The sequence below is a fragment of the Tupaia chinensis genome, unplaced genomic scaffold (assembly GCF_000334495.1).
Source record: "Tupaia chinensis unplaced genomic scaffold, TupChi_1.0 Scaffold000561_1, whole genome shotgun sequence".
In the NCBI taxonomy this organism is placed as follows: domain Eukaryota; kingdom Metazoa; phylum Chordata; class Mammalia; order Scandentia; family Tupaiidae; genus Tupaia; species Tupaia belangeri.
In genome coordinates this window covers 3,776,187-3,790,748 of record NW_006160074.1, presented here as the reverse complement: position 1 = coordinate 3,790,748, position 14,562 = coordinate 3,776,187, and the positions used below count along the sequence as shown (strand labels likewise).

Genomic DNA, 14,562 nt, shown 5'->3' with positions numbered 1-14,562 from the left:
CTAAACTCGCACTGGGCACGTGTGCATACGTGCCCAAGATCCCGAGAGGAGAATGGAGAAGGGATTGCGGCATGGCCATCGTCCCCAGGGTGTGATTTCTCACTCTCTGTCTCTCTGTCTCTGTCTCACACGCGCCCTGTAGCGAAAACCTCTCAAAAAAAATTACGAATAAGTGTATGATTTTTAATTTAATGCTTATTTTTCAATCACTCAGCTATGTTATGTGTGAGAGCCTGAAACCCCCAGTTGCAATAATGACTGATATGTCCCTTTCCTTTTTTAAAAAAAAATTATTTCTTTCTTTCTTTTTTTTTTTCTGGAGAGGTTTTTGCTATAGGGCGCGTGCACTCTCCAGAAAGACAGAGAGAGACAGACAGAAAGTGAGAAATCACCCCCAAGGGGGATGGCCACGCCGCAATCCCTTCTCCTCCATTCTCCTCTCAGGATCTTGGGCACATACGCACACGTGCCTGGCGTGAGTTTAAGCTACCGGGTCCGGGACATGAACCACAGTCGGCTACATGGGAGTCCAGCGACACAGCCATTAAGCTAACTGCTGGTCCCCCCAAAATTATTTCTTTAATTCCATGTATTGTTATTTTTTAATTTGACCAGAGAGAGAAAGAGAAAGGGAGAAAGCAAATTGCCAGATCCGGGACTCAAACTGCAGTTGGCCATGTGGGAATCCAGTGCCTTTAACCACTGCGCCAGCTGCCGGTCCAAATTCCTGTCCTTTTTGGACTTTACCTGAAAATACTTGGTTTGGTATCAGCAAAAATGGCCTGAATTAGGTCTTGAACACGTCAGCCTGGCCCTACGTCCGAAGTTCTGAGTCACATCTGCCAGTCAGGCCCCACTATAGAGAACACGGGCATGAGAGCGCTCAGGGTACTTACTAGCGAAGGACATGATGCCCCCAAAGCCCTCGGTACTGTTGTTGGAGATGGTGGAGTTGGGGGAGCTTGCTCGAGAGTCGGACTCTGCGTCGGAGTCGCTCGCCAACTTCAAGCTGTTGGGCCGCAGCAGCTTTTGAGCCCTTGAATCATAGCGTACCTGTGAGCCCAGGCAGGGGGGCCTCGCCTTGGCAGTGAGAGCCTCACGCTACACGGCAGCCACCCCTCCCTGCCCACGGTGCCTGAGCCCCCAGGTCAGAGCACCACGCTCTGGGGATGGCAGGACCAGGAGAGCACTCGGCCTTCTCAGACTTCCTGATTAACCCCCGCCTGGGGCACACTGGCGTGACATCCTTCAGTCACCCATCCAGAAGGGATCCCCGGACTCTCACCGATTGCCACTGACAAGCTGGCTGAATCGGGGAGTGTAGCTTTCCCCCTGTTCATCATCGTCTTCCTCGGGGGGAAGGCCATACTGGGGCTCGGAGTATGGGTTCTCATAGGTTCGCCGGTGCACTGACCCCTCTCCAATTTCTGTCTGACGCCTGTCCACGTTCGATTTGCCGACGCCGGGAGGCCCAGTGGGGAGGGCCTTGGAGACACCCGCCGCTGTATCCTCCATCTCTGCAGAGTGAGCGGGTTCCTAGGGACCGTGTTGGACAGAAAGTGGTGACCTGGTGCCCAGTGACCTCTTCCCTGACAGGGCCAGTCCCAGGCCTGTGAGGTTCCTAGACTAGAGTGTGTGGGAAAAGGTCTCTGTGGTCTCCATGAATTATGCTTAGGGGGATCTTAGCTCAAACTAAGCCCAATGACCTTCAGAGCTTAAAACTGCATCTCATTAGGCTCTAGGGCCCATGGAGCGATGAGACTGTGAGGAAGCAAATCGATAGCTGTATCAGGCTTTCCTCACAGGGATGAGGCTCAGACCCGAAGCCATAGTGTTCACTGTCCACCCCCCAGTGCTCACGTACAGAGGCGGCTCCGTGGACGACGGTGCTGGGGCTACTGCTGGCCGTGGTGCTGGAGCTAGAGCGTGGCGGGGGGTTTTCCTGAGAGTTCTCGCTGTCCGGGCCAGGCCCCTCCTCTTCCCTCCGGTTCTGCAGCTCGTCGATCTCCACCTCGCTGGCATCTCCCAGGGCCGCGTGTGTCAGAGGGTCCACATCTGCCGGACCCCGAGGGAAACAGGGATGGACTGCCCTGTGCCTGGGCCCCAGCCTCTGCCCACAGCTGGCCCGCCTCCCCGCGCACTTACTGGGAGTGTCACCATTGATGTCACATTTCATCATTTCACTGACAAAGTCACCGAGGGATGAATAAGACGAGCTCGAGTCGTCATAGTCCATACTGTCACTGCCACTGCACAGGGAAGAGAAATGAACAGGAAAAGAATCTGATCAGCCCTAGGAGGGGTCCAAAGGGGAACCCTGAACTCAAGGCCACAGAGCAAGTCCAAATACAGAAGCAGGGAAAACCACCACCCGGAATATATTCCAAGGCGTCAAACACTGGCACCAAAATCCTATGAGTTTTGCCTTCCATGTGCTCAAGGGCAAGGGAGAGACTCCTCGCCTTGAAATTGGTTTCATGGGACCAGCAGCTGGCGTGGTGGTTAAGGCGCTGGACATTCCCACATCGCCAACTGTGGATCGAGTCTTGGACTTGGTGACTTGCTTTGTCACTTTCTCTCTTTCTCCCTCTCTCCGTGTATCTTTCTCTGGTCAAATTTAAACAAATGAATGAATGGGGACCAGCAGTTGGCGTAATGGCTATGTCGCTGGACTCCCATGAAGTTGACCACAGTCTGAATCCCAGACCCAGTGGCTTAAACTCATGCCGGGTGTGTCTGTGTGTGTGCCCAAGATCCCAAAGGGAGAACAGAGAAGGGATTATGGCGTGGCCATCCTCCCTGGGGGATGATTTCTCACTTTCTGTGTCTCTATCATTCTGATGGGTGCATGCACCCTATAGTAGAAACCTCTCCAAAAAACCCACAATGAATAAATAAATAATTTTTTTTAAAAATAAAAGAAATCGGTTTCGCGGCCGTGAGGGACTGCGCACCTGTCATCGGTAGGCTCAGAGTCCGAGTCCCGCTCCAATGGCATGCGCAGCGCCTCGGCCAGCTGGGAGTTGCTGTCGTAGACTCGGTAGTGGATGGGCTGCAGCTGGTGAGCATACCACTTGGGCTTGTCACCAATCAGGGCTGGGTCAAACATATCTACGGATGAGGAAAAGGACAGGGTTAGCAGCAAGGGAGAAAAGGCACAAGACGCATGAAAGAAAGGTAGGAAAAGGCCCTAACAAAACAGAATGGCGGGAGCAGGACAAAGGTTAGCAAACGCAAGAGCACAGGCAGTCAGGACGAAGGCCGGGGTGGGCAGAGCGAGGGCGGGTGCACTCACTGTTGTGAATCCGCTGGAAGGCATAGTTGCTGGGGTTAAGGATCCACTCTCCAAAGTACTCCACAGCCTGAGTCCTGGCCAATTTTTCAGCAAAAGGAGTCTGCCGGGGACGAGAGGCTAGAAAGGAGCCAGCTTGAAACGCCACCACAGGCCGAGGGAAGAGACGCAGGGTACGTGTGTGCATCTGAAAGCCCTGCAGCACGTTGGCGGAGTTGAAGAAACGGACCATGGCCACTCTGAGGAGAAGTGGGTGGTGAGATAATCCTAGACGGGACCCTGTCCCAGGATCCAGGGCCTCAGACCACCTCCCAAAGCTGCTGGTAAGCAGTCTTCCAACATCAAGGGGAGATTATCTTTTTTTTTTTTTTTTTTAAGTTTATTTATTGCTTCCATGAGCAAGACAGAGACAGTGAGACAGTACCCCCCAGTACGGTCTTGACACCGTGACCCATCCCCAGCTTCAGCCAGTCCTGGATCATGAGCACGCGCATGCCCAGCATCCTCGGGAAGGTCTCCAGAGGCTGGCCTGCAGCCCTTCCCTTGGGCCAGCCTTGCAGAATGTTGTGTTTTACCGCTGCACTTAAAGTAAGCCCTAGGTCTGGCCCCCAAGGGGAGAGGTATCTTAAAGAATCATCAGTCCCCCTTTTCATCCTGAGACTGATGAAGTCGTTTTGATTTTACTTTGATTTTACTAAAGTGGAAAATACAACCAAACAGCACACACGCCTTATACAGAAACTGGCTCAGGGAAGCAGTCTGTCCCAACGTCAGTGAGAGAGCAGAGACCAGTTTAAGGACTCGTGATTGTACAGTCCACGTGACCTACCTGGTGGCAACATCCACAGAATCCACGTCGTTGCCATAGATGAGGGGGTTGAATTCAGTGGAAGGTGTAGACTGCAGGTCACTAGAAGGCCTTCCCAAGAGCAGTGGGATCTCCTGGCCCTCGTGAAATTTTTCAAGGTTGAGGATGGGCTGGGTGTTGAGACTCATGCTGGCTAAGGCCTATGGAACGAGAAATTCCTCACAGTAAGCAGATTCCAGGACAGAGAGCCAATCGCAATTCCTAGGAGAGAGATTTCTTAAAGCTTTCTACCACACTCTAATCAAAAAGTTCTGCAATGGGGACCAGCAGGTGGGGTGCTGGTTGGGGCGCTGGACACTCCCACATGGCCGACCAGGGTTCAAGTCCTGAATCTGGTGGCTTACTTTCTCACTTCCTCTCTTTCTCACTGTCACCCTCTGTCTCTCTCTGGTCAAACTAAAAAATAAGTGAATGAATAAATAAAATAAAATAAACAATTATTAAAAAAAAATAAAGTTCTGCAATGATAAATCATGCTCATTTGCAAATCATGGCCAATCCATTTCAAGGCCTTCTTCTTTGAAATAGGAATCTAGACAGTTTACCTTTAGAAAACAGTCTGAATGATCCAGCTTTCTATCTTAAGCCAGCCTAGCTCAAGGGCACTTGATCAAATCTGAAGTCCAGGACAATAGTTTTTGTTTTTGTTTTTATTTTTTAAGAGGTTTTTGCTATAGGACGCATGCGCTCACCAGACAGACAGAGAGAGACAGAGAGACAGAAAGCAGGAAATCACCCCCCAGGGGGGATGGCCACGCCGCAATCCCTTCTCCTCCATTCTCCTCTTGGGATCTTGGGCACGCACACACACACGCCCAGTGTGAGTTTAAGCCACCGGGTCCGGGACTCGAACCGCAGTTGACTATGTGGGAGTCCAGTGACATAGCCATTATGCTAACTGCTGGTCCCAGGACAATAGTTTTTAAATTGATTTTAGCCATGAAATATTTTTCAAAATTGAAATTTATGTAAAAACTATGTGGAATAAACATGAAATGTACACACAGGGGTTCTCTGAAGGACATAAGGAACCAGAGCCTCCTAGGCTCAGTGTTCCCTGCCTAAATTAGCCCCTAAGAAGCTCTAGGGGCAGTCTGAAAACCACTGGTCCAGACCCTCATCACTTGTTACCAAGCACAGCAGTGCAGAATCTTGCGGCCAACAGGAGGCATGGTGGTTAAGGCTGCAGGACTCTCACATGGCTGGCCACAGCTCGAGTCCCAGACCTGGTAGCCTGAAAATCATGCTGGGCACATGTACATGCACGCCCAAAATCCCAGGTGGAAAATGGAGAAGGGGCTGCAGCATGGCATTCCCCTAGGAGAGTGATTTCTCATTTTCCCTCTCACTGTCTTCTCTGTCTCTCTCTTCTCCAGCAAGTACACATGCCCTATGGCAAAAATCTTTAAAAAAAAAAAAAATGCAGATCCTGATTCAGTATGTCTGCAGTGATTCTACACGTTTTGTTTTTAAGATTTATTTACTGGGGAGGCCAGCAGGTGGCATGGTGGTTAAGGCGCTGGATACTCCCACATGGCCGACCACAGTTTGAGTCCTGGACCTGGTGGCTTGCTTTCTCACTTTCTCTTTCTCTCTCATTCTGCCCCTCTCTGGTCAAATTTAAATAAATGAATGAATAAAATTAAATAAAATAATTATTTTTAAAAAGGAATTATTTATTATTATTATTGTTATTATTATTATTATTTTCATTTGACCACAGAGAGAAAGGGAAATTAAGAAAGCAAGCCCTAGGTCCAGCACTCAAACCACAGTCGGTCAAGTGGATGTCCAGTGCCTTAACCACCATGCCACCTGCCGGCCCCAGTTGTGCACTTTTAACAAGCTCGAGTGATGCTAATGCTGCTGGCTCGTGGACCATACTCTGAACATAGGGCCAGAAGACAGGATCAATAAACCCAAGGATCTTAGCACATACAAAAGTGTAAAGTATAATTCCATACATATATCAGTCTCTCCATCTCATCGGTCATACTCAGGCGATAATCAAGATTGAACCATAGCAAGTAAGACAGCTACGGAACATTTTGAACTTGCAACCCTCACCAAAGTCTGCAGGGGCAAGCGATTATGTTCCATCAGGGATGAAGCAAATGAGAGGGAGAGGGAGGATACAACACTACCCATTCGCTCCAAACAGCTATCAGCTAGGGGTACGACAGTGCTGCGGAAAACACACAAAACGATTTCTAAAGACCCTTCAAACAGAGAGCAGAGATTCCGGAAAAGAAACACAGCGCTATCTACTGGTGGTCCCACGTAGTACACAGAGCAGAAGGGAACAGAGCCCGCCGTGGTTTACCTTCAGGTACTGTGCTCAGCATGCAGAAGAAGAAAACACATCAATGGAAAATGGATGTAAGAAATTACTCAATGGACTCTTTGAAAAATAAAGGCTCTATAGGGACCTTGGGGTCAATTCAAGAGGACATGAGGAGCCAGATGTCCACACCACTCATGCCCACCTCACACGACTGAGAGCACGTGCCAAAGTCGTAAAGAACGGCAGACAGGACAAAAAACAGAAAGCAAAGGGCTCTTTTACACAGTGTCATTGGCGTTACAGAGTAATGGGCATACGATGAATCAGAAGGAATCTAAAAGGCTCTTTCTGAGATTCACTTTGACATCTAGAAATGGCACAGACCTCTTAAGCCCATCTGAAGGCAGAGAGTCGACTCTGCCGGAAGAGTGAAAGGAAACTGGCTTTTAGAACAGCTGTCTTCCCACAGCAATCCTACGGCATATGCCACTTCCCTTTTTCCGTAATTTCTCACGTACCTGCTTTAAATGTTTCCTCAGCTCTAATGATTCTGGTTCTGGCAGGATAGGCAGCACTTCTGCATTGGTGGGTGCAATCACCTGTACCGGGGAGAACATAAGACACAGAGCCTTAGAATCAGGAGCTCAGGGGGCCAGTAGGAGGCATAGTGGTTAAGGTGTCGGACTCCCATATGGCCAACAGTGGTTTGAGTCTCAGACCTGACCCAGTGGCTTGATTTCTCGCTTTCTCTCTCTCTCTGTCTCTGTCTCTCTCTGGTGAGCTCACATGCCCTACACAAATTTTAAAAAATAATAATAATGATAAATAAAATTTAATAAATAATTGTATTAAAAAATCAGGAGCTCAGAAGCTTCACTTACATAAGGGTTAATAACAAGAATGGGAAGACAATATTATCATACATATGTGAACACATACATTATATACCTGCACATAGGAGGGGACTCAAAAAGGTCCTATATTCTAAACGAATGATTTAATTTAGGGGACCAGCGGATGGCCTAATGGCCTAATGGCTACGTGACTGAACTCCCATGTAATCAACCGCGGTTTGAGTCCTGGACCTGGTGGCTTAAATTCACACTAGGTGCACGTGCATGATACCGAGAGGAGAATGGAACAGAAGGGATTGTGGTGCAGCCATCCCCCCAGGGGGTGATTCCTCGCTTTCTGTCTCTCTCTGTCTTCCTGGAGAGCGCACGTGCCCTAAATCAAAAACCTCTCCAAATTAAAAAAAAAAAAAAAAAGAATTATTTTCTTGGGAACCAGCAGTTAGCATAATGGCTATGTTGCTGGACTCCCACGTAGTCGACCGCGGTTCATGTCTCAGACCTGGTGGCTTAAAACTCACGCTGGGCGCGTGTGCATGCGTGCCCAAGATCCCGAGAGGAGAATGGAGGAGAAGGGATTGCAGCGTGGCCATCCCCCCTGGGGGTGATTTCTCGCTTTCTGTCTCTCTGTCTCTGTCTGGTGAGCGCACGCGCCCTATAGTGAAAACATCTCCAAAAAAAAAAGAATTATTTTCTTTAACTTTATTTATTTATTTGTTTTTGGAGAGGTTTTTTTTTTTCCTTGCTGTAGGGTGCATGCACTTGCCAGAGAGGCAGAGAGACAGAAAGTGAGAAGTCACTCCCCAGGAGAGATGGCCATGCTGCAATCCCTTTTCCTCTATTCTCCTCTCAGGATCTTGGGCACACATGCACACAGGCCGGGCGGAGATTAAGCACCGGGTTTGGGACTTGAACCACAGTCGACTACATGAGAGTCCAGAGACGTAGCTATTACACCATCTGCTGATCCCTATATTTATTTCTTTTATTTGACCAAAGAGGGACAGAACGAGAGAAAGAGAGAGAGAGAGAGAAAGTTGTCAGGTCCAGCACTCAAGCCACAGTTGGCCATGTGGGAGTCCAGCGCTCTTAACCACCACACCACCTGCCAGCCCCAATAAAATAATTCTTTTTAAAACATCTCTGCACTGAGAGATCATTTCTGGCTGGAAACTGAACCCCAGGAAAGCCATTAGGAGGTGATCTATACCAGGTATAATGCTCCCACAACCATGGCTGACCTACTGCTCTTGGAGAATGAGGGCAAAGTACTAAACTCTGGCAAAATTAAATCCTGTAATTCTTTGTGTCCTAACCATGAGCCCACTTGGCCAATAAAGTAAAAGTAGCATTTAAAAAAATTGTTTCAGTGAATCTCACAATAGAAATAATTTGCCAACTTAGAACTTTCTACCAATTAGAAAAACAAATGTCACAGGATTGGGTCATTTCTAGACCCTGCAATGTCTTAGACAAGAACTTCACCCTGCAAAACCAGCAAATGGCATAATGGTTATGTTGCTGGACTCCCACATGGCCAACTGCAGTTCGAGTCCCAGACCTGGTGGCATAGAACGCATGCCAGGCACATGTCTCCTAAGAGGAGACTGGAGGAGAAGGAATTGTAGCATGGCCCCCTACTGGGAGGTGATTTCTCATTTTCCGTCTCTCTCTGGCTCTCTGGTGAGCACACGTGCCTTAAAGCAAAAAAGAAAAAAAGAAAAGAAAAAGAAAAGAACCTCACCCTATTGCTATCCAGATCCACCAGCCATACATCGTCAGGCATTTTGAAGTCCAGTTTGTAGAGGAAGAAGCTGGCAGGGACCCCAATGATGTATGGGGTGGGAGCCAACAGCAGCTGTGGAAGAGACAAAGAGGATAAGAAACAGCGATGAAATATCGTGAGCACTTATCACGTCAGCATTTTCCAAGAGAAGGAAAAGATCCACACTTGCTTTTTTACTTTTGGAGAGGTTTTTGCTATAGGGCGCGTGCGCTCTCCAGAAAGACAGAGAAAGACAGAGAGACAGAAAGAGAGAAATCGCCCCCTCAAGGGGAATGGCCACGCTGCAGTCATTTCTCCTACATTCTCCTCTCAGGATCTTGGGCACACACACACGCGTGCCCAACATGAGTTTAAGCCACCGGGTCCGGGACTCAAACCGTGGTCGACTACATGGGAATCCAGTGACATAGCCATTACGCTAACTGCTGGTACTATACACTTGCTTTTTAAAACCCTAGAGTCCACATGTATTTCAAAATTGAGAACTTTCCGGATTTTAGAAAGGTATCACACTGTTTTCTGTATACCGCATCACACCTGCAGCAGTGTAGCCAGCAGTCTGTCATCATTAACTGTGATAAGCAAAAACAATATATTGGTTTTGCCACCAAAGCAGTTCAAATCAGTCAGATTTTGCAGACAAGGTAAATCAGAGGGGCCACAAGACCAGTACTGATGTGCAACTCCTCTGGGTACTGAGCTGCCTCCCTCAGGGGGACAAAGCTGGAGGGAGCCTTGAGACTCACCTGCTCTGCGGACGCCATGCACGTGGGGAGCAGTGGAATGACAGGAAACATATACTCCAGGGGGTAGATCATGGCCACGAACGCCATCACGGACATGGACAGTGCGTTGTAGTCTCGGGACTGTAGCACCACCTGCAGTCAGACGCTCCGTGAGGCTCCCTCTGCAGCACGTGGCCAGCCTGAGAGGAAAACAGCCTCCACGGACAGGCCGATCTCTGTCCCACCACGCCCACAGCTCCCGTTTGGTTTCCGCAGTCTCCGCTGCCCAGTGCCCCCTGACGCCGACCACCTCCCAACTCAAGCACTGCAGAAATCTCCCCTGAACCACTCCCTTGCCCTCCTAGTTCTTGGACTCCCATCCCAGGACCACTCGTTGCCACGGAACTACTGACATTTCCAGGTCAGTGTAACTAATCATTCAACTGAGTGGCAAACCTCTGACCGCATCCCACGGGGTCCCCGGACATTAGTTCAACCCATGTCTATTAAGTATCTGCCGTATGTGGAATCGTGTTACCTCCTGGACGCAAAAAGATGAAAAAGACCTATTTCCTGTGCTCGAAGAGCTGGGGGTCTAGCCTCTGCCATATTCCAAAGCTCTTTTTTTTTGTGTAAAGATGGCCTCTCACCTTATGCTCTAAGAGGATGCAGGTCAGCACCTGAAGACAGGCATCCACTCCCAGAAGTTCCAAAGGAAGGTGCAGTGGGAAATCCACTAGAGTAAATCGAGAGGGGTCTGGGAGAGCAAAGGTCAGCGCTGGCTGGAGCTCCTGGGGCAGGACCTCAATGTCTACTCGCTTCTGCCCCGAGACAGGTACTGGGGAACGCAGCAATCGATAGATCCAGGCCTCGATCTCCCGGAGGTCTTGCAGGAGGGCGCTGGACTTCTCCTCCACCAGATAGACTGTATAGTAGGCAAGGCATGTATTCATCACTCCCTTCCACAAAACAAAAGAGTTGTCTAAGGACATACAACATTTAGTATTAGATCTGAGACTAGAATCCTCAACACTTGTTCCTGACACCACTGTGTCTTGGACATATTTTGAAGCACTAACAAAAAATCATGGGCTGGGAACCAGCAGTTAGTGTATGTCGCTGGACTCCCATGTAGTCGACCACGGTTCACGTCCTGGACCCGGTGGCTTAAAACTCATTCCGGGTGCGTGTGTGCCCAAGACCCCGAGAGGAGAATGGAGGAGAAGGGACTGCGGCATGACCATCCCCCCTGAGGGGTGATTTCTCGCTTTCTGTCTCTATGTCTCTCTCTGTCTGTCTGCGAGCACACGTGCATGCGCCCTATAGCGAAAACGTCTCAAAAAAAAAAAAAAAAAAACTAAGAAAATGGCCAACTTAATCATAGGGACACGTCTGGAGTTGAATATTATATCCCAGAATTGAATTGGGAAGATCGAACCACAACAGAAGGTAGATTAAGGACATGAGACTGAACTGGTGAAATAGCATTTTATGACTTTTGACTGAAACATTGCTGCTTTTCTTCTAGGCTTTGTTTTCCAGTTTTAAGGATTTTTGTCCTGTCTTAAGCCGTTGTTAGGTTCATGTACCTATTATTTGAACAGAATCCTAATCTGTTTCCTGGCTTTAAGTTTTAAGCAAACTTCCTTAGCATTTCTTTGATTTCTTAAAGTTAAAACTGCTTTTTTGGGGAAAAAAAAAAAAAAGAGTATCCATAGGAGGACTTCCTGCCCTGCACGCCACAACACATCAAATTCCTCGGCATTTTCCAAACACCGTTGTGGTAGGAGGTCCAGCATCACAACAGGTATTTACTTAGTAAAGACTAACTGCTTAAGTAGAGGGGCCAGCGGGTGATGTGGTCGTTAAGGTACTGGACTCCCACGTAGTTGACCACGGTTCAAGTTCCGGACCTGGCAGCTTACTTTCTCACTTTTTCTCTCTCTCTGGTCAAATTAAAAAATAAATAATAATAACAAATAAAATTAAATAAAGAAATGATTTTTTAAAAAATAATAATGCTTAAATAGAACTGAAGGACTGGGACCAGCAGGTGGCATGGTAGTTAATATGCTGGACACTCCCACATGGCTGACCACGGTTCAAGTTCCGGACCTGGCAGCTTACTTTCTCACTTTTTCTCTCTCTCTGGTCAAATTAAAATAAATGAATGAATAAATAAAATGAAATAAATAATTACATTGGAAACATTAAGAACCGAAGGGCCTCAGGTCATAGAGGAAATTTCCTCTTCCCCACATCTCTAAATGCTTCCCAATCTTCGGAGCATCGGCGGCAAACCGTACCTTTGTACACCTCGAGGGATGCCCGGCTTCTTGCCCAGCAGCCGCTCACTACAGCAGTCCACCAGGCGTTTGAGGGTATACAGACACTCCCGGAAGGTGGAGAAGAAAGGGTAGTGGCTGAGCACGCACAGGGATGTCAGCGTGCTGTTGCGGGAACGGCTCCCGCCCTTGGCCCGGCGCTTGCCCCGAGGTGACTGGTTCACTTCGGGGGTGGAGTCTGCACTGGGAGGCTGCAGGGACGAGCCACTCTCTGAGCTTTCAGTGCCCACCTCCTCGGAGGCACAGGGGGCACGAGTTCCTTCCTTCCCGCGGGACCCTGCCCCACCTTCCCCCTTGTCCTTGGGCATTCGCTTTTGGAAGGAGCGGTAGAAGTTGACGCAGATCCCATAACGTGTGACTCCAGTGTCCTTGTCAGTGAGGGTGAAGACAAAGGACGTGTCATCCCGGAGGCTCATGCGCCGCTGCCGCATGCTCAGACAGCCCTCGGGCTGGCAGAAGAACACCACGTCCGGGGGCAGGGGAAACTCAGCGTGATCTTCCAGTGGGTATCGTCGGAGCAGTTCAGGAGTCTGGGCCACACTGTCACTGCTCGGGTGCCTGAGGGTAGAAAAACAAACTCAGCGGCCTGAAAGGACAGAACACTCTTATCAAATTTTAACCACGGCCAACAACTAAAGCTCAAAATGCTATTTTGGATGAAGTAACCTAACTAGGACCTTGGGAAATATGGGTGCTACTTGCCCCTTTTAGCTGATAGGCTAATAAAGTCTGAAATGAAATGAAAGGAAAATGTCAACCATAAAATCATCGCTAACACCTTAAGACAATTAGCACCTTTCAAGGTGAATCAGCTAATTAATTATCAAAAGAGCATATTGGGAACCAGCAGTTAGCGTAATGGCTATGTTGCTGGACTCCCACGTAGTCAACTGCGGTTCGCGTCCCAGACCCGGTGGCTTAAAACTCACGCTGGGCACATGTGCGTGCGTGCCCAAGATCCCAAGAGGAGAATGGAGGAGAAGGGATTGCGGCGTGACCATCCCCCCTGGGGGGTGATTTCTCACTTTCTGTCTCTGTCTGGCGAGCGCACGTGCCCTATAGCAAAAACCTCTCAAAAAAAAAAAAAAAAAAAAAAGAGCGTATGCAGGTAGAGAAGGAACACAAGGAACACAAGGTAGTGTTTTGTTTTACAAAATAAGAAAATTGGGGCCGGCAGGTGGCGTGATGGTTAGGATGCTACATCTCACATGGCCAAGCGTGTGGTTTGAGTTCTGGACCCGGTGGCTTGAAAAACACACTGGGTACATGTGCATATGTGCCCAAATCTCAAGAGAAGAAGGGAGGAGAAGGGATTATGGCACGGAAACTCCCTCAGGGGGATGATTTCTCATTTTCCCTTTTTCTCTGTCTCTCTCTGGTGAATGTGTGTACCCTATGGAAAAATCTAAAAAATAGGGACCAGCAGATGGCATAATGGTTACGTGGCTGAACTCCCCACATATTTGATCACAGTACAAGTCCTGGACCCGGTGGCTTAAAATTCACGCCAGGGGACCAGCAGTTGATGTAATGGCTATGTCACTGGATTCCCATGTAGTCGACCGTAGTTTGAGTCCCGGACCAGGTGGTTTAAACTCACGCCAGGCGCGTGTGCGTGCGTGCCCAAGATCCTGAGAGGAGAATGGAAGAGAAGGGATTGCAGAGTGGCCATCCCCCGTGGGGGGTGATTTCTAGCTGTCTATCTCTGTCTGTCCCTCTGGCAAGCGCATACACCCTATAGCAAAAATCTCTCTAAAAAAAAAAAAAAAATCTAGGGACCAGCAATTGGTGTAATGGCTATGTTGCTGGACTCCCATGTAGTTGACTATGGCTCAAGTCCTGGACCGGTGCCTTAAACTCATGCCAGGCGCGTGTGTGCGCCTGCCCAAGATCCCGAGAGGAGAATGGAGGAGAAGGGAATGTGGTGTGGCCATCCCCACTGGGGGGTGATTTCTCACTTTCTGTCTGTCTCTCTCTTTCTGGCGGATGCACATGCCCTATAGCAAAAACCTCTCCCCTCCCCCCCAAAAAAAATCTAAATAAATAAATAAATAAATAAATAAATAAATCGGAATATACAAAATATATTTGCTTATGATCACCAAGATGCTTGCTAAAACCAACAGTCTCAAGCCACCTGACTAGTTTGCCCTGCTGGGACAACAATGCTCCCCTCAGAGTGAAATAATACCCGCGAAGGGTTCCACAAAGTAACATGGGAGGGATGGGATATAAGTGCAGATTTTGCGAATACCTCGGATGACAAGACACAAATCAGTCTCTTTTTAGTTACCTGGCCCCTACGATCACCAGGTAGTCAAGTAACCGAGGACAGAGCTTCTTCTTTTGCACCATGGTTCCAACTCATTGGTTCATCTCAGAGAAACTTCAGAGCATCGAGCAAAGACTCG

General features: G+C 48.6%; 1 protein-coding gene across 1 annotated transcript in view; it reads right to left on the bottom strand.

Moving 5' to 3' along the window:
* Positions 1–14,562, bottom strand: part of MADD (MAP kinase activating death domain) — a 50,699-nt gene extending 36,137 nt beyond the window's left edge. The window contains 13 exon segments of the mRNA XM_027775437.1: positions 897–1,036; positions 1,286–1,536; positions 1,865–2,055; positions 2,146–2,249; positions 2,955–3,111; positions 3,296–3,531; positions 4,122–4,300; positions 6,963–7,043; positions 9,040–9,153; positions 9,828–9,959; positions 10,457–10,731; positions 12,078–12,709; positions 14,445–14,562. Coding sequence (XP_027631238.1) covers positions 897–1,036; positions 1,286–1,536; positions 1,865–2,055; positions 2,146–2,249; positions 2,955–3,111; positions 3,296–3,531; positions 4,122–4,300; positions 6,963–7,043; positions 9,040–9,153; positions 9,828–9,959; positions 10,457–10,731; positions 12,078–12,709; positions 14,445–14,506 — 2,554 coding nt within the window. The 5' untranslated portion in view covers positions 14,507–14,562.